This window comes from Eublepharis macularius, chromosome 17 (genome assembly GCF_028583425.1).
Source record: "Eublepharis macularius isolate TG4126 chromosome 17, MPM_Emac_v1.0, whole genome shotgun sequence".
In the NCBI taxonomy this organism is placed as follows: Eukaryota; Metazoa; Chordata; class Lepidosauria; order Squamata; family Eublepharidae; genus Eublepharis; species Eublepharis macularius.
Genome location: NC_072806.1, coordinates 36,365,484 through 36,385,774, shown reverse-complemented (window position 1 = coordinate 36,385,774; position 20,291 = coordinate 36,365,484). Strand labels below are relative to the sequence as shown.

The 20,291-nt window shown below is 45.3% G+C and overlaps 1 protein-coding gene across 2 annotated transcripts in view; it reads left to right on the top strand.

The window, feature by feature from the left end:
• ACACA (acetyl-CoA carboxylase alpha) overlaps positions 1-20,291 on the top strand; it is a 297,390-nt gene that overhangs the window by 71,664 nt on the left and 205,435 nt on the right. For both annotated transcript variants that reach the window (XM_055001998.1, XM_055001997.1), the window contains 9 exons: positions 1,443-1,549; positions 4,263-4,373; positions 5,809-6,018; positions 7,136-7,306; positions 9,431-9,592; positions 14,308-14,471; positions 15,597-15,747; positions 17,222-17,325; positions 20,125-20,206. In XM_055001998.1, coding sequence (XP_054857973.1) covers positions 1,443-1,549; positions 4,263-4,373; positions 5,809-6,018; positions 7,136-7,306; positions 9,431-9,592; positions 14,308-14,471; positions 15,597-15,747; positions 17,222-17,325; positions 20,125-20,206 — 1,262 coding nt within the window. The remainder of the gene's footprint in view (positions 1-1,442; positions 1,550-4,262; positions 4,374-5,808; positions 6,019-7,135; positions 7,307-9,430; positions 9,593-14,307; positions 14,472-15,596; positions 15,748-17,221; positions 17,326-20,124; positions 20,207-20,291) is intronic.

The window sequence follows — 20,291 nt, the reverse complement described above, 5'->3', positions numbered from 1 at the left end:
TGATTTTGAGAGTAAGCAGGCTACAACAGGGAATGTTTTTAGACAGGGTTTGTGCCTTCAGAGTGGTGGGCTGGAAGTAATCCTTCCTCAGGAGTCTTCCTAGGTATCAGAGCCTGGTTTTCAAGGAAAGCAGGATAAGCTCTTGGAATTTCCAGAAGGAGCTCACACTTATGCTGTGAAATCAAAAAGAGTCCAGTAGCACCTTTAAGACTAACCAACTTTACTGTAGCATAAGCTTTCGAGAATCACAGTTCTCTTCATCAGATGAGAACTGTGATTGTATCTGACAAAGAGAACTGTGATTCTCGAAAGCTTATGCTACAATAAAGTTGGTTAGCCTTAAAGGTGCTACTGGACTCTTTTTGATTTTGCTACTGAGAACTGATGCATCTGACAAAGAGAACTGTAATCCTCAAAAGCTTATGCTACAATAAAGTTGGTTAGCCTTAAAGGTGCTACTGGACTCTTTTTGATTTTACTACTGCATCTGACGAAGAGAACTGTAATCCTCAAAAGCTTACGCTACAATAAAGTTGGTTAGCCTTAAAGGTGCTACTGGACTCTTTTTGATTTTACTACTGAGAACTGATGCATCTGACGAAGAGAACTGTAATCCTCAAAAGCTTATGCTACAATAAAGTTGGTTAGCCTTAAAGGTGCTACTGGACTCTTTTTGATTTCGCCACTACAGACTAACACAGCTAACTCCTCTGCATCTCTGACTTATGCTGTGAGATTCCTAAGTTTTTGGAAAGGCCAGAGATTCTTCTTAGGAATAAAAGCTTGGCTGATAAAGTGCTCTCTGCACTCCTAAATTGATACCTGAATCCTTATAGCCATGAGTCCAACAAATTCTCTGTGTTACACTTGTATATCGTTTTAAGTCTCTTTATTGAACAACCTTATTCCCTCTAAGAGAGTTAATAAAAGATTCTGGGGTTTTTTGGGGTGGGTGGGGGGGGGGTTGCTGGTTTAGCAGAAATCTCATCTGAAATTACTGCTTTCAGAAGCCACTTGGAGACTGTGAAGGTTGGCGTACGGGTCAAACTACACAGCATGCTCTTTCTTAAAATGGCATTTAAAACCCTGACCATTGTACTGTCCTAGAAACATCTGCCTGTTACCGGCTCTGATGATGCCTTTAAAAACCCCTATGCTTAATTGTTGACCTTTTTCTTCACAGAGCTGAGGTATTTTTAAAAAGATCGACCTTTTCCACGCTGCTTTTTACTTTTCTCTATGTGCTGCTGGTTTTTAGTTCTATGCTCAGCATTACTGAGTCAGTATTATTGACGTTTCTTAGTAGTGGGCCATAATTTGTACACCAACTCAGGAATTCTGAGAGAGCTGTGTCTAAATACATCAGTGATGATGTGACCAGGAACTGTGTTGCGTGTGCACACACGTATTTGTGACTGTACTGATATTATTTTGGATTTCAGGTCTCCGGGTGGATTGGCAGGAGAATGACTTTCAGAAGCGCATCCTGAATGTCCCCCAGGAATTGTACGAGAAGGGCTGCGTGACGGATGTGGACCACGGACTGAGGGTAGGTCTTGCTTCCAGGTTACTGTTCTTCTGCGAAGCTTATCTTTTGGCAGTCCAGCCATTGAGGCTTCTGTGTCTTGTCTAAACTGTAGACCCTCTCTTGGGGCTCAATTACCTGTGATGGTTGCAGAGTCCTCTTAGCAGAGTGCCCTTGTGGATTCCTCATGATCCCAGCCCGATCTGGGAAGAGTGGCTATTTTATTCCTGTTGGGATGCATCATTGGAACAGGAGCGGGCCACAGGTGTATGGCTGTCTTTCCCTTATAAATTCTGGTGATGCTCTAGGGTTCTAGTCTGTACACAATATTCTGTAAGGATCTCTGCACATCCCGTTGGAACTGGTGGCGGTGAAGACAATAACGGATCGAAAATGGAAAGCTACAATATTATCTACAGTAGAAGAGTGGCTGGAGAAAATGATGGACTATGCCGAGATGGCTAAACTGACACCTTTGATTAGGGAAAAGACACTAGATAAATATCTGATTATCTGGAATCCCCTTACAGACTTTTTATGAGAAACAGAAAGAGATGAACTAATGATTTGTGCTTTTGAAGATTAAGGAGAGGGAAAGAGGGTCTAGATGGAATGGAGAAGTACCGCAACCCAAGCTCTGCTCATGACCTGAGTTCGATCCTGGCAGAAGCTGAGTTCAGGTAGCCAGCTCAAGGTTGACTCAGCCTTCCATCCTTCCGAGGTTGGTAAAATGAGTACCCAGTTTCCTGGGGTAAAGTGTAGATGACTGGGGAAGGCAATGGCAAACTACCCTGTAAAAAGTCTGCCAAGAAAACGTCGTGATGCGACGTCCCCCCATGGGTCAGTAATGACTTGGTGCTTGCACAGGGAACTACCTTTACCTTTTTTATATAATATGTAATATTGCTATACCTTTTCAGAGAGAAAATTGATATGTGTTCCTATTTATCTTTTAGAAATATGGTTTTTTTCCCTCTTTTATAATCAAGTTTAAAAATTTTAATAAAACTTTATTATAAAAACAATAACATTAGAAGGTGGAGAGTTTTGGAAACGTTACTTTAACATGACTTGATTAAAGCTGGTGCTTCAGTAATGGAGCTTGCCGAGCTGTTTCTCTCAGCTGCCCCACAGGCAACTTGCCTATTCTGTGGGATGAGAAACTTCCAGTGGGCTGTAAATTTAAGGGCTTTATTTTACCTGTGGGCTTATAAAGACTTTCATTTTTGAAGGAGCTAATTAGGAGCTAATTAAGAAAATAACTTCTGAGCTCAATTCAAAATGCTGGATGGAGTTTTGGGGGGGCAGGATCATCAGGGGCCGTAGTTTTGTAGCCGAGCAAACGAAGAAGGTTCAAGGTTCAATTCCTGGTATCTGCAGATAGTTCTCAAACAGCAGGTGTTGGAGAAACACAGTTAACAGCAGCAGCCGCCGCCGCCGCCGCCGCCACCAACACCACCACCACCACCACCACCACCACCACCACTGAGACTCTGGTGAACTTCTGCCAGTCAGGGAAAGCAATAGACGGATTTGAGATTGGACAATGTTTGCATACAGCTTTTTGAGATTAAATTACCAAAAAGCAGTATATATGTGGGGGGTCCTTTTTATGTATTTTCTAAACCAGGGCTCTCATCTGACGTGAGAAATCCTGGTCAGATAGCCATGGATTCACGACATTGTTTTTAGTTTCCATGTGAATCATGCAGCAGTTTTGAAGAAAGAGGATGGCTGTATGTGTTGCAGCAGCAGCGATCTTGGAAGAGGTATTCCCCGTTCTTGTGAGAGCGAAGGAGAATGCCTCTCCTGGTATGGTGAGGAAGGGAGTTAGCTGGCTGAAGTAACCTCTCTGCTGGCATCAGCACAGATGAGGTGTTGCCTACTCTCTGGATATGAGAATGAAGGGGGAGGAGTCTTCTGAGAGGGTCACTCTCCCCTGCCATTTTTATAAGCGCTTCCATTAAAAATAATTCAGTTAAAAAATAAATCCTTGTCTGAGTAAATGAATCAGTTAAAGACCTGTCAGCAGGTCTTTAACTGATTCATTTAACATGTTTGTCAACTAAGTTTGCCAGCTCTGATCATAATTGGAGAGGGAAAAATAATCATAAGCGGTTTGAAATGAGGTGGGGCAGGTCCCCTCTCCCCTGTCCAGTGTTCCTTAATGGGTGCTGCTGGCTTAGTTCTGAAACCTGAAAAGGGCTGGTCCCTCGCTCCCTCAGGGAGCACCTCTTCTCATAGGAACTTTCAGGGCTTTTTTTCCGGGAAAAGAGGTGGTGGAACTCATTGGGTTGCCAGCACAGGGGGCAACTCTTGGCGGGAGGTGGTGCCCCTGGTACCACATGCGCGGGTGCAAAGTGCGCACATGCTCCCAGGACCACACAATTGATGTCACTTTGGGTCAGCTGGAACAAGGGGGGAGTTTTTAGAAGTTTAAATCGCCCTCGGCAAAAATGGTCACATGGCCGGTGGCCCTGCCCCCTGATCTCCAGACAGAGGGGAGTTTAGATTGCCCTCCGCGCCGCTGAGGGCAATCTCAACTCCCCTCTGTCTGAAGATCAGGGGGCAGGGCCATCAGCCATGTGACCATTTTTAAGAGGTGCTGGAACTCCGTTCCACCGTGTTCCCACTGAAAAAAAGCCCTGGGAACTTGCTTTCTAGACCCTTTTGTTACTTGACTTAGACCATTCAGTTTGATGCATTTGCCCCTCTGATTCTCTCCCGACTTGCTCAGGCAGCCGAAGAAATTGGCTACCCAGTCATGATCAAAGCCTCTGAAGGGGGAGGAGGAAAAGGAATCAGGAAAGTAAACAGTGCTGATGACTTCCCCAACCTGTTCCGACAAGTACGTCATTTAATTTTTCTTTCTCTGTGGGTTCAAGAAATGGTAGCCCAGGCCTTTGCATGAGTGTATACAAGTAATGATAAATGTGTTCCAAGGCAAGTAGAATCCAGCATCCTGTATAAATTATACAAAGTGGATATGATGTTTCATTGCATAATTTTGCATTCTCTAGTCAAGGAGAGAGGTGAACTCCCAGCACTGCATCCTCTAACTGTATACAGATGCAGGCAAGAGGAGCAGTAGCTCAGTCGTAAATTGTCAGCATTAGGCAGAAAGTCCCGAGTTCAATCTTGGGTATTCCCAGTCAAAGGGTCCTGGACAGCAGATGCCTCAGAGAGCTGCTTCCACTAGATGATATTGCCCTAAAAGTAGCAGTTATCCTGCAGAGGAATTTCAAAGGGAGATTAGAAAGAGAGACTGCTGAATTGCAGCTGATAACGAAGCTCAAGACAATGCATCCGCCTGGATTGAATCAAGACATAGGCTTCCTGTCATATTACCATTGCTAATTTCTCCACACCCACTGCTTACTCCACCCTATTCTATCACACCTGCCATTGTCATTCACCAGCTACTATCAGTTGGTTTCTGTAATCATCCACTCTCCAAGATATAAGGACAGATGGGTTCATATTCTAACTGTATCTGAAGAAGTGAACTGAGGCTCATGAAAGCTCCTACCCTACCACAAATTTTGTTAGTCTTATAGGTGCTACTGGACTCTTGCTCTTTTCTACTGCTACCCATCTTGATCTACCTCCAGCTCAGTAATTTATTCTCATTGTATTAATACTTACAGAGGGCTCTCATTGGGTGGTACGGCACATACTTGAATGTGGTTCACTTAAAAGTATCTCATGCCTTAGACCTTGTGAGAGTTTGCTGCCAATCAGAGTCCTTAGCAAGCAGGGCCCGACGGTCTGGTATGAGGCATTTTTGTTTCTTTGGCTTCTGAAATTTGAACACACTTGCAAGGGCTAGAAATGTGCTTTTATTTTAAAACAAAAGTGGAGATGTTCACAAAACTCAGCCATCTTATTTATCTATTTTACTTTTAAAAGCACAAAATATGTAAGCCTACACATGTGCCTCTCATACTGACGAGATCTCTTGGTTGTATGGAAGAATAAAACAGAAGTCTGGTGGCACCTGAAAGACTAACAAAATTTGTTCCAGCACAAGCATTTGTGAGTCAGCGTGTTTCTTCAGAGGCTTATGGAAAGGGAAAACTTATTCCACATTTTATATAATAAAAGTATAAAGCAGATCTTTTGGCCATCTTTTCCTGGGTCTTCTAAGGGATGCATGAGCTACTAGGTAGCTAACTTGTTAGCTACTTGTTGGAACCTTTCTACTTTAACCACATCTAAGATGAATGTGAATATCCTGTGAGTGACAAGTTTTGTTTATCTCCTACGGTATGTTTGCTTCTCAGGTGCAAGCAGAAGTGCCAGGATCCCCTATCTTCGTGATGCGCCTTGCCAAACAGTCTCGCCACCTGGAAGTTCAGATCCTCGCGGACCAGTATGGCAATGCCATCTCCCTCTTTGGCCGTGACTGCTCGGTGCAGCGCCGGCACCAGAAGATCATAGAGGAAGCTCCAGCGTCGATTGCCACTTTGGTGGTGTTTGAGCACATGGAACAGGTTAGGTGGGAATTGGGCAGTATTTTTTTTTAAGTGGCAAACTAGGTCAGTGTGTCTTGGGCTAGTTAGTTGTCAACTGTATTCAACTATAGCTGAGTTGCAGAGCTTCTTTTTGTGCAGAAGGTCCCAGGACCAGTGCCTGGGTCTTGGACTAAAGGCTGAAGAAGACCCTTGTTTGACATTTCTGGAGAACAGCTGTGGGCCAGAGTAGGTAGCCTTGGATTACGGGCTATTTCTGTATAAGACATATTCATATGCTAATTATCCAGAAATTGCTTAGGCAGGGGAGACGCTAGTCGCTTCCCTCATTGCAGAGGTCAATCATATCTAGCTGAGGTGTTGCTGTAGCAACTTTTCTCCTGTTGGTGTGGCCTTGGCACAATGGCGTGGATTTACGGAATTTGCTTCCCCGAGATGTAGCAAGAGGCCAGTAGCTTAGATGACTGTAAAGGAGGTTAGCCAAATTCACAAAGAAGGATTATTCCATAATTAATAACATAATAACATTCGATTTATATACCGCCCTTCAGGACAACTTAATGCCCACTCAGAGCAGTTTACAAAGTATGTCATTATTATCCCCACAACAAAACACCCTGTGAGGTGGGTGGGGCTGAGAGAGCTCCGAGAAGCTGTGACTGACCCCAGGTCACCCAGCTGGCTTCAAGGGGAGGAGTGGGGAATCAAACCCGGCTCTCCAGATTAGAGTCCCGCGCTCTTAACCACTACACCAAACTGGCAATAGATCTGTGAAATAGATCTTTTAGCTTTAGATGCAATGGGCCAGGAAACAGTGTGTGTGGGGGAAACTATTGCATCATTATTTTTTATATTTAGTCTTTCTCACTGAGGCCCAAGACAGATTACACCGTGTAAATCAACTCAATGAATGGCTGGGACATTCAAATAAACAATTCAGTAGGGTACAGATTGCAGGTGCCCAACACCAAGCTGTTTTTGCTGTGCTTGTGGGCTTCCCAGGGCAGTTGGGTTGTACCTGCTGCTGGAACTGGGATGTGAGACTAGGTGAACCTTTTCGTCTGACCCTTCATGGGTCTTCTTTGTTCTTCATCATTACTTAATGGCTGACTTGATCTATGCTGTTCTCTGCCATCAGTGTGCTGTGAAGCTTGCCAAGATGGTGGGCTATGTGAGTGCCGGGACGGTGGAATACCTCTATAGCCAGGACGGCAGCTTCTACTTCTTGGAGCTGAACCCTCGGCTACAGGTGGAGCACCCTTGCACTGAGATGGTGGCTGATGTCAACCTGCCTTCGGCTCAGCTCCAGGTGAGTTTGGGAGCCTTTGTGGAAAGAAACGTACTGTATAAACCGGTTCTGGCAAAACAACCTGTTTTTCTGGATAGTCTCAGTAAGCAGGCTTAGTAAGCCTGGAAGAGCTTCATCAGGAGTTTAATTCTTTTGCTGGAGCAAGCCACAACTGCACCTGAGTGAGATTGATCTGTGGATAAGGAAGGGGGAATTGAGAAACTTTACCTTTGCAAGCATGAAGGTTGGGCAGTGTGGTTTATGGGCCACTCCTCAGTTCTCTTACAACAGAGGGGTGTGTTTGACTCCAAGTCAGTGGGGAAGTTCTAGGCAGGTTTTTTTTAAAAAGCTGGTTTCCTTTTGGAGGAGAGCGAGTGGCAAAAGTTTATGGTGCTTTCACTTAAAAATGTTTACAAACGTACCGGTGGAACCTCACAGTTTTTATCCCCTGTACTTCCAAGGAGGTCGGGGCAGCATTCGGGTGGGGGGCGGAATTCTCTCTGCCCAAACGCAATATACTGTTCCAAATGCAACTGCATCATGCAGCTGTGTAAGGACATCGCAATACCAGCTGCTTTATTTTCAGCCCCTTGCCTAGTAATCCCCCAGCCTATATTTGCAGCCTATGCAGTTGACACTTTCATTGACCCCAAGATCTCCTCCCACTGCCAATTCAGATCCTATTGTTGTGCATATAGAAATTGTATGTTTCATTTGCAAACAATTGGAGATATGGAGATTATTATGGGAGAGTGGGCTGCAGGTCTTTCGTTGCCCTGGGTGAAACTTAACCCCTATCTTCTCTGTTTCAGTGTTGCCCCAGTATATTTTTTGCTCAAGAGGTTCCCTAGTTCTCCTTGAGTGGACTGACTTAAGCATGTGTGAACTCCAGCAGTTTTTTCAGAGGCAATTTTTTTCTAAGCACGCTGGTCCTAGGTTGTTTTGGGCTTCCAAGAACTTCAGCTGGCATCCTGAATAAAACCTGGAAAGCTGTCAAGAGCCAGTGAACATGCTGTGACCCTTCAGGCTCTGTCAGTTAGTAAAGGCACACTAAGGACACGCCAAAAGACCGCTGCTGCAATCCAAAGCTTTATTCATAAATGCTGAGGGTCAAAATCAAAAGGATGGGGGAGCGCCCACTCTCTCCGGCTGCTCCGCAGCGGTCTTTTGGCGTGTCCTTAGTGTGCCTTTGCTTTGGAGTTTGGGACCGTTCCCCCTGTCCTTTGCTCTGTCAGTTAGTAATCTGCAGGCTTGGCTTTGCTAATTATTTTATTTTATTTTATTTTATTTATAATCCACTCTCCTCACAAGTAGAGATGGGTACGAACCGAAATACAAATCAAAATTCGTGATGAACCAGGCCGGTTCATGGTTTGCGAACCAGCAGTTTCTCAGAGCCCATTTCTGACGAACCGCCACGAACATTAGGTTGGTTCATTTGGTTAGTTTTTTGGTTTGTCACTGCAGACAGCCTGGTGCCAATCAATCAGTTTCCTAGGCAACACAGGATGGAATTCCTACAGGCCTTTTGCTGGCCTGGGTGCTCTTCTGCTTGCCCGGAAGTGACAATTTGCTGACCTAGAGGTGACATTTTCATGAACCAAATGCACCAGTTCGTGAACTGGGGCAGGTTCATGAAGGTTCGTGGTTTGTGAAATGCAACGAACTACGAACTGCATCATCTCTACTCACAAGCAGCTCAGAGGGGATGACAACGTAACATATACATATACATATACATATACATATACATATACATATACATATACATATACATATACATATACATATACATATACATATACATATACATATACATATACATATACATATACATATACATATACATACGTGTATGTGTATGTGTATGTGTATGTGTATGTGTATGTGTATGTGTATGTGTATGTGTATGTGTATGTGTATATATGATACAATATATATTGTGTGTGTGTGTGTGTGTGTGTGTGTATACAATAAAGATATTAATATCGTCATATAAATACTATATAAAACACATTAGAGCAGCACGCACTGCATCCGACATCTCAGATATCTTCAGGATCCACAGGGCAGGGTGGCCAAGAGCTAATTATTATTAAACTTCAATATGTAAATATATATGAAAAGTGTCTTTTTCTTCTTCAGATTGCCATGGGGATTCCTCTCCACAGGATCAAGGACATCCGGGTAATGTACGGAGTCTCTCCCTGGGGAGATACCCCCATTGACTTTGACAACTCCGCCCATGTGCCTTGTCCCCGGGGTCACGTGATTGCTGCCCGCATCACTAGCGAGAATCCCGATGAGGTGAGCATTCCTCTTCTTGTGTTTCTTTTTCTCTCTACTTAAAAAACAAAACAAACCTCTGCACTGGTAGTTGTACTAAAACCCACAAAAGGCATCTTTTTACAACCAGCCTGAACATTCTTAAATATTCACTGGTAAATCTTCAGTGAAGTTGCCAGGCCTCAAACTCTCTGCATCTGTGTCAGAGAGGCTGAACCTTCACCTGTTGTGGTGGTTGGCAAAACCTCCCCTCCATACTAGCGAGAGAGGAGGAGGAGGACACTGTAGCCTGGGAAACATACGTATCTGTGGTAATGCCAGGGGAACAGCAGGTCAGTCACACACATCAAATAGGGCTCACATGTACACCAGAAATATGAAGATCACCGCTATCAGGTCTCTCCTGAGGAAGGGCATTGTGTTACCTAGTTTATTTTCATTGGAACGTGCTTCCAGAAGGGAAACCCTTATCAGGCGATAGCACCCTTAGGTGCCAACAGCTGGATGCAAGCAGCGGTTGGAAGGAGACCCTCGAGAGCAAAAGACTGAGAAGCCACCTTCACTATCCTCTCTGGCAACCCACAAGTCTTCACTTCTGCTTCATGCTGCAGTGAATCTTCTTTCGGCATGTAAAGGGGAAAAAATGTGCCCCTCTGCATACACCTTTAATTAAAAATGCATAGCCGAGTGGCCTATAGTGAAAGTCAAAATGCAGGAAAAGGGAAGGAGGGAGAGGAAACGGATGCTGCCCTCCTTGAACAGATCGGCAGAGTATCCAGACATCAGAAGCTTGTAATTATGGGTGACTTCAACTTCCCCAATGTGTGCTGGGAGACAGGCTCAGCAAAGCGACAAGAATCACTCAACTTCCTGACCTGCCTGGCCAATAACTTCCTTTTTCAAATGGTGGAGGAAGCTACAAGGAGCTCGGCCATATTAGACTTAACATTAACCAACAGGGAAGAATTGGTAGATGGGTGAAGGTGGTGGGGACCGTAAGGAGAAGTGACCATGTCCTCCTTGAATTCCAGTTGTTATGGGGGGGCAAGGAAGTTCGTGGCCAGACTCGTAGGGCTGACTTCAATGAACTCAGAGGCTTGATGAGTCATTCCGTGGGGGAGTGTGCTGGAAGGGAAAGGAGCGAGTGAAGGGTGGGCCCTTCTCAAACATGAGCTTTTGCAAACTCAAGAGCTCCAAGAAACCGATGTGGATGTACAGAGAGCTCCAGAATAAGCTAAGAGAGAAAAAGGAAATGTTCAGGAAATGGAGAGAAGGACAGACCTCTAAAGAGGGTTACTAGGTACTGCAGATCAGCCATCAGAGAAGCCAAAGCTCAGTATGAGCTGGGTCTGGCTAGGGGGGCTCGCTACAATAAGAAAAACGTCTACAGGTATGTGAGAAGCAAAAGCAAAGTAAAAGAGGCAATTGGACTGCTGTTGGGAGCGGAAAGAGAAACTCTGATGGAGGACAGAGAAAAAGCAGACAGGCTTAATGACTTTTTTGCCTCTGTTTTCTCCCTGAAGAACTTGAGCCCATCTAGAGATGGTAGTAGACACGACAGAACACCTGAGTGGCTAGTTGACATTGACAGGTTGTGGAGAGGCACCTGGCTACACTGGACGAATACAAATCCCCTGGGACGGATGGTGTGCACCCAAGAGTGCTCAAAGAACTTTCTAGAGAACTTGCAGAACCCCTGTCCATCATCTTTAAGGCCTCCTGGAGGACTGGGGATGTGCCACAAGATTGGAGAAGAGCGAATGTTATCCCAATCTTTAAGAAGGGGAAGAAGGATGACCTGGGAAATTACAGGCCAGTCAGTCTTACTTCTGTTGCTGGGAAGATATTAGAACAGATTTTAAAGGGATTGATCTTAGTGATCCGGGGAAGTCAACATGGTTTTGTCCCCAACAGATCTTGTCGTACCAACCTGGTTTCCTTCTTTGATTGAGTGATGAGCTTACTGGATTGTGGGAACTCTGTTGACGTGATTTACCTGGATTTCAGTAAAGCTTTTGATAAGGTTCCTCATGATATTCTAATGGGTAAACTGGAAGACTGCGGACTGGACTATAGGACAGTTCAGTGGATAGGGAACTGATTAGAAGACCGCACCCAAAGAGTGGTGGTCAATGACGTTTCATCAGGTTGGAGGGAGGTGTCCAGTGGGGTGCCACAGGGCTCGGTTTTGGGTCCGGTACTTTTCAATATTTTTATCAGTGATCTGGATGAAGGGGTAAATGGGCTACTCATTAAATTTGCTGATGATACCAAATTGGGAGGAGTGGCAAACACCCAAGAAGATAGTTAAAATTCAAGAAGACCTGAATATTCTGGAGAAGTGGGCGGTTATGAACAGGATGTAATTCAACATAGATAAGTGCTCAGTATTATATCTGGGCCACAAACATGTGAAGCACAAATACTGGATGGGGGATACACTTCTAGGTAGTAATGTATGCGAAAGAGATCTTGGAGTAAGAGTGGACTGTAAACTAAATATGAGCAGTCAGTGTGATGCGGTGGCAAAAAAGGCAAACTCAGTCTTGGGTTGTATCAAAAGGGCCATTGCATCGAAATCGCAGGGGTCATAGTCCCTCTCTATACTGCCTTGGTTAGGCCGTACCTGGAGTACTGTGTGCAGTTCTGGAGGCCCCACTTCAAAAAGGATGTGGACAAAATCGAGAGGGTGCAGAAGGGAGTGATGAGAATGATCAGGGATCTGGAGACTGAGCCCTACGAGGAAAGGCTGAGGGCCTTGGGAATGTTTAGTTTGGAGAAGAGGAGGTTGAGGGGGGACATGATTGCTCTCTCGAAGCAATGGGATTAAATTACATTTAGAAAGGTACCAGCTGGATTTTAGGAAAATCTTTTTCATGGTCAGAGTAGTTCCAAGGTGGAATCAGCTGCCTAGGGAGGTGGTGAGCTCCCCTTCACTGGCAGTTTTCAAGAAGAGGCTGGATGAATATTTGTCAGAGATGCTTTAGGCTCATCCTGCATTGGGCAGGGGGGTTGGATTAGAAGATCTGTATGGCCCCTTCCAACTCTGTGATTCCGAGGAATACAGCTATAAGAGTAAACAGCAAAGGTTCTTTCTCCTAACCATGCAGATGCATTTGTTACATTTCTTGTGGGGATTTTAATTGCAGCTGTCTTTGTGGAAAGCCAATCTGGTTGAAAAGGAGGGGCATAAATACATGGAATTAACAAATAATTCAAACCATCTTCCTGCATGGCTTTCAATGAATTTTAGGGCAACCTGCATCTTTGCTAATAAAAGAAAAATCTGCATCACCTCAGTTCACCTGAAAAACCAATACAGATTTTGAGCGGTGATTAAACCTGCAGGGTTTCCCGCAGGTGCCACCCTGCACATGGGTGAAGTCAGCAGAAGCCTGTGCAATGGGCTTTCTCTGTGGTGGCCCCTACGCTGGGGAACGGCCTGCCAGAGGAGATCAGGAGAGCCCCCCCTCTCCTTGTTTTTTGCAAACAGTGCAAAACTGAATTAATCAAAAAGGCTTTTGTATTGTAGGGAAGGGTCTCATATGCTCCACTAATGAGTTAGAAACCATAGACTTCACCATTATGTTGCCTTACATACTATCTGTTGCTTTAAATATGTACCCCTATGTCAGCCCTAGAATTGCTTATGTTCTGTTTCAGCATTTCGTCACCTCTGTATTGGATTCTTACTAATGCTCTGTCTTTGTAAAATTTTGTTTATTTACCCAACGGCATGGGTGGGCAATTGTTTTGGCTCGGGGCCACGTTGTGGGAGTGGAGGATAGCGGAGGGCCGCACCTTTTAAAACTCATCACCGAGTTTACGTTTTTTCGGAGGGTTCATGGTTTCACTAAAGTTGGAAATTTATAGATTTACTGTTGCAAAGACAAAATTGAAATTAACCAGATCAACCGGAAAAGCGCGTATCTACACTGTGCATGCGTATTGACGTAGCCGTCCTAGTGGAAAATACAAGACGAATCTTTGGTCGCGCACGGGAAGGAAATCTCAGTTCAAGACGGATTTTTCTGACTGTCTTGGCGGGCCACAAAAAACTCTGTAGCGGGCCGCATGTGGCCCGCGGGCCGCAATTTGCCCACCCCTGCCCTACGGCATTGTTTATGAAATTGTTCTTGATACTGACACTGTGTAATTCGCCTTGAGTCTCAGCGAGAAAGGCGGACCATAAATGACATGAATAATAAGAAGGGCATTTTCTTTGGCCAGGTGTTCTGCTTTTCCATCGGTGGTTGTAGAGGGTAGGTGCAACAAAATCCTCTATGCAGAAAGGCTATGCCTATGCCCTTTGGGAGAGGTAGAGTCTGCAGAGCGGCAGTTGCCCATTTTATGGAGAGGCTCATTTAAAAATTATTACCCCACTATTAGACAGGATTCCCAGTCGTATAACTACAAATAAAGCAAAGCTCCGCTGGCTCTTAGCCGATAAAAACCACATGATCACATGGCAAGGAGCCAGATTCTGTACATTAGTTTTTAAACGGATTGAAATGTATTTTAAAAGTTTTTTTAAAAAAACTGATGGTTTTTCTTTTTATTGATAAGTGGTTTAGTAACATAATTTTTGTATATTGGTCTTGGCACCGTAATAAAAATGATGATGATGACGACAATGATGATGATGACATGAATAATAAACTAACAAATAAATAAAAATAAACATGAAAATCCACCCCTACCCACGGGTTTTCATAATGTTACCTCTTGCTCCGCAGGGGTTCAAACCCAGCTCCGGAACCGTTCAAGAGTTGAATTTCCGCAGTAACAAGAACGTCTGGGGCTACTTCAGCGTTGCTGCTGCGGGCGGACTCCACGAATTTGCTGACTCTCAGTTTGGCCACTGCTTCTCATGGGGAGAAAACCGGGAGGAAGCCATCTCGTAAGTCGAGGGTGTAATCCCTTGGGTGAACTTGGGAAAAATTTTCTGGGTCAAGAACTGCCCCGTTATGCGTGGCAGGATCTTGCTGTGTACCGATCCCTGTCTGATTTAATCTCCCGTGATCCAGGCCTGTTGTTGCCACTCAATTGCAGACATTTCCTGAGTCACAAGGGTGTTGATGATGAATACTGGGGGAATGTGTAGCGCTGGATTTGGAAGGAGGAGGGCTTCCAGGTTGAAGGATTTTGCAGCCATCGTTGGTGGATGGAGAAAGCCATAGTGACCTAGTTTTAGTCGTGAGTTCCCGGAGGGTTTGAATGTAGAACTCAAACCTTTTGTCCTCTTTCCTGTGTAGAAGAGAACGTGCAACCTGTGTGCAGGTTGTTGTGCGTGGTGATTGTGTGCATGTTATGTGGACTGGAAAGCAGCAATTGATTATGTGTATGAGGGGAAAAAACCCCTTTGTATGCCACACACTTGGCTTGGACTTGGCTAAGGGTGAGGCCTGCAAAACCAGATTTTGGCTCATCTGTCACCTTCTGTGCTTTCACCGGTTTGGTCTAAGCTGAGTTGCCTCCATAATGCTGCCAGTGCGACGGGGCTTGGGTTGGATTCCCCCTGGCCACCAGTAGCCCTTCAGGGCAACTTACCCTTAAACGGTCCAAAGAGGCTAAAAAAGCCAGAGTTCTCTAGGGAAACCTCTTTAAAAAGTGCAAGTCACAAACTAGCTGTAGCTCATCAGAGATCAAAGCTCAAAAGAAATAATTTATCTTCAAACCTACATAAGAGCCGGAGCAATGTGCTGGCATGTCTGCTCAGGACGCTGTCTTGCCACTGGCAACTTACCTTAGAAAGTAAAGGACCCAGTTGCATCCTTTCTGTGTAAGGCTTTCGGCCACTGCTATTTTTTCCCCAGTAGGAGAAACCCAGGAGCACTCCAAAAAGTCACATCTCTTATTTGCATGGTGTGCTATAATCAAGGTTTCTTGAACTGAGCAGTTCTCTTACTGCTATAGTACTTTAGCAACTGGGCAGGGTGGGTTGGGAGAGGGGTAGAGACTTTTCAAGGTCCTGCAGAGGGCCCTTCACCTTCTTCTCAAATGTTTTACTCCCTCCTTCCCCCAGAAATATGGTAGTGGCTCTGAAGGAGCTCTCCATCCGCGGAGACTTCCGAACCACAGTGGAGTACTTGATTAAGCTACTGGAGACCGAGAGCTTTCAACAAAACCGCATTGATACTGGCTGGTTGGACCGGCTTATTGCAGAGAAAGTGCAGGTGAGGTTGGAGTCCTTTATGAGATTTAAAAAACATTCGGGGTGGTGGAGGAAATAGTTATTGCTAACATACATGAACGTTGGTTGTTGTGGGTTTTCCGGGCTGTATTGCCGTGGTCTTGGCATTGTAGTTCCTGACGTTTCGCCAGCAGCTGTGACTGGCATCTTCAGAGGTGTAGCACCAAAATGTAAGCACCAAAATGTATGCCACACACTTGGCTTGAACTTGGCTGAGAGATACATGAACGTTGTTTGGCATAAAATGTTGGAAGAATCAGCATTCCAACTGCAGATCCTAGAAAGCGGTTGCCGCTCAGGGTTGGTGGTATATAGCTAACATGTGCCACTGGTTGGTCTCCATATATAATGTAAGATTCCTTTTAGGAACTGATTAAGCTGCCTTATACAGAGTCGGGCCGTTAGTCCATCTACTCAATATTAGCAGGTGGGATTTTGTCACGCCCCCAGGGGTTGGTTCCCCAGTGGGGTCTCGTTTCTTGCACCAACCAGGGAATTGCTGAGGCTTAACTGCTTATGTCAATTACAACAGCCAACTTATGAGCCTGAGTCACAAATTCAACCAGGAGACCAATTTACCTGTCATCGCCTCCACATCCTTCAAGTAGCGTTGCCAACAGGCCTGTCCCTATTTTTATCAGCGACTTTAAGAGATCAGATGTGTCATGGAGGTAATTAATATTACCTGATAAATAACATCCCATCTAAGCATCTGTTCAAGGGGTGGGACATGATTTTTTTCCTCCAGGCTTGTTGGCAACCCTAGCTGCCACCCAGGTTCCAAGCCTGCTTCTGGGCATGGGTTCTTCCCTGGGTCCCTTAACTGCTGCCTCTGGCTGCTGGACCCTTCCTGCACGGCTGAGCCCTGTGCTAGACCACCACTTTCCCCGGTGGCACAGCTGGCCCTGCTCCTGGCCAGGAATGCTGCCTGCCTGGCCCCAGGGAGGGTCTGCTCTCTCCCAGTGGCAGAGACTCCTTTCCAGCTGCTCTTCTTCCCAGCTTCTTGCCTGTCCCTTGACTCCTCCTCCAGTTCCTCCTGCTGGGGGCCTTTTATCTGCATCTTCCTGGCTGCGCCCAGTTCCTGCCTCCCATAAGTTGCTCCCGAGGAGGCCTTTACTCTAGAGGAGGCTATTGCTGGCTTTCATGTCTTCTGCCTGCTCCTTATTTGCCTCCATCCTTCCCTTTGCTCTGCAGCTGTGCCACTGCCCCTCTTAGGGCCGCACCTGTGCTTCCTCCCTTCTCCCCCCAGACTTACTCTAGGGCTCCTCCAGGGTTGTGACTTGGCTGAGATCTTTAATAATTGGAGATGTTGGAGACTGAACTGAGAACTTCGTGTGAGGCAAGTGGGGGCTATGTTTCTGAGCCACAGCCTTGTAATCCGTGATAACGCTCAAGTAGTTTCCAAAGGTGGAATGGCAATTAGCTGAATTCCCCCCCCCCAATCCTTTTCTTTCCAGGCAGAGAGACCAGATACTATGCTAGGAGTCGTGTGTGGGGCTCTTCATGTTGCTGATGTGAGCTTTCGGAATAGCGTCTCCAACTTTCTGCACTCTCTGGAAAGGTAAAAGAAGGCTTTTAATTTTTACAAAAATTTCTGATTTGTTACAAAATATCGCTCCGGGGTGGCTCTGCCCTTCTGCACAGTATAGCCTTGCAACTGACACACTGGGGGGGCTCTTTGGCAGTTGCTTCTATGCAGTCAGTTTTTTAATTAATTTTATGCAGGGCTTTTTTTCTGGGAAAAGAGGTGGTGGAACTCAGTACGTTGCCCTCGGAGAAAATGGTCACATGGCTGGTGGCCCCGCCCCCTGACCTCCAGACAGAGGGGAGTTTAGATTGCCCTCCGCACTGCTTGGCGGCACGGAGGTCAATCAAAACTCCCCTCTGTCCGGAGATCAGGGGGCGGGGCCACCAGCCATGTGACCATTTTCAAGAGGTTCCGGAACTCCGTTCCCCCGCATTCCCCCTGAAAAAAAGCCCTGATTTTATGTTGCAGTCATTGATCTGCTGATATTGGATACAGAGACTTAGAAATTGGAAGTAAGCTCTTTTGGTAAATAAAATAAAACTTTCCTTTCACAAGCATCAGAATGCCAAGGTCAACTACCCTATGCAAGTGGACTACACTACTTCAGATTGCTGCAATGCGATGCTATTTTTTCATGGAGTGCCCCCCCCCAAGTATTCAAAAACAATCCAGCTCATCAAGACAGGCTATAACCCAGCCCACTCCCTGCTGTGCTAGCTTTCAGATTGCTAAAGTTTTTTTAAAATGCAGATTTAAAAAAAATTATTATTCGATTTTTATCCTACCCTCCCCTGTCCTATGGGGAAATGAAGATACTCCTTCCCCTGCACAGTCTGAACCTGGAATTATCTAACAAACAGAATCTTATTCCTTCCCTTGGGTCTGGTCCGGAAGTTACAGCGGGTCCAGAGTGCAGCTGTGCATGTCCTTGGGTATATATTGGGTATTCCATTTTGGGTATATATAACTTGTGCCATACAAGAGCTGCTCTGGCTCCCCGTAGAATTCTGAATCAGGTTCAAGGTTTCAGTTTTAACCTATAAGGCCCTTAGGAAACAGGGACCAGCATATCTATGGGACTGCATCTTACCATATATGCCCTGGAGGGTGCTTCAGTCCGCTGGAAAAAATCTGCTCGTGACCTGCTGCCCCCAGGAGGCTCGCCTGGCCTCGACCAGAGCCTAGGCTTTTTCGGTCCTGGCACCGAAACCGGGGCCCAACCAAACAAATTATTCTTTTGTCGGGCCTGTAAAGTGGAGTTGTTCTACTAGGCATATGGTTGAGGATGGGGTGTAGGTGTGCCTCCCCACCAGCCTCCTGTCCGGGGGGTGGGGTATTGTGACCTCCTCCGAGCTTTCTCTCAGACTGGTTGCTCTCTCCACCTCACAACCCATGAATGTTAATGGGGCAGGGCATATTTTGGGGACTACCACCTGAGTTTTATTATTGTATGAACTGAGTTTTATCATTGTATGAAATGTTTTATGTAGGTTTTAATTAGTTTAACCGGGTTGTTACTCCACTCTCAGCCCACTATGGGGACAGCAGACAAAAAAATCGAGTAAGTGAATGAATGAAATGAATTCCTAACAAAGTTGGGATAGCTCCTGTTCTGGATGGGGTTGCATTCCTCCTATAAGAGCAGGTTTGTAGTTTGGATATGCTGCTTGACCCGGGCCTCCTGTTGAATTAACAGGTGGTAGCAGTGGTCAAAGGCACTTTTCAAAAGCTGCAGCTGCTGCTCTTTCTGGGCAGAAAAAATCCTGCCACTATGGTGCATGCCCTGATAACATCTAGGTTAGATTACTGCCATCTGCTCTATGTGGGGCTGCCCTTGAAGACTGTCCGTAATGTATAGCTGGTACAGAATGCTGCAGCCAAGGTGCTGGCATTGACCTTTAAAGCCCTATATGGCTTGGAATCAGCATGCCTTAAGGGCTGCCTTCTTCCATATGAACCTACATGTCCTCTCCAGTCATCTTAGAGGCCCTGCTTCGGATAACTCCATCATCTGAGGCTGGACAGGTGGCAAGAAGGCCATGGTGCCAAGATTTTGGACAGATATTCGTCTGTCTCCTTCTATTGTCTTATGCCAGCGGGTGAAGACTTTTTTGGTTTGTCATATCCCCGGTAATTCTTATTGGCTGTCCTCATTATTGTTGCATTATGTATGTGTATTATTGAATTGTTATTGTTTATTTTAAATTTTATTTTAATGTTGGAATGTTTCAAAGTTCACTGCCTGGGAAACCTTACTCGGGTGGAAAGGTGGCATAGAAAAGTTTAAAATAAGTAATAGCTAAATTCTGTGTAGATAAGGTTTTTATTAACACCCACTGATGATTATTTTACAGTGTGCAAGCTACAGAGGTGCACAGAACCCTTATTTCTAACTGGGTGTTGAATTTTCGTAAACATGTGAAAAACAAATGTTTCTGTGTAAAACATATCAATTTTTTGTTCCTATCATAGCCCAGGTGAGCTTGATCTTGTCACATCTCAGAAGCTAAGCAGGGTTGGCCTTGGTTAATCATTGGATGAGAGACTCCAATGAAGACCAGGGGTGCAGAGGCAGGCAATGGCAAACCACCTCTGTGAGTCTCTTGTCATGAAAACCCCGCCATCATCACCATAAGTCAACTTTGACTTGAGGGCAGGATTTCATTTCATTTCATGATCAGCAAAGTTCTTATAGACTGAGAACGGGCACTTGTCTTGCTTTTGCGTTGTACTCTGCTCTTTTTCCTGAAGCTTGCGCTGTCTCCCCCCCCCCCCCCGCATTCCCGGGGTAGTTCTGTTGTGACACTTTTGCTTCCCTTCCCCGTTTTTTAGGGGCCAGGTTCTTCCTGCTCATACTCTGCTGAACACTGTGGATGTGGAACTTATTTATGAAGGGAAGAAGTATGTTCTAAAGGTATCGTATCTCTTTCAAAGGAATATATAGCAACAATTATACTTAATTTCTTTATTCAGCACGTCATCTGTGTTACGCTCTCAAT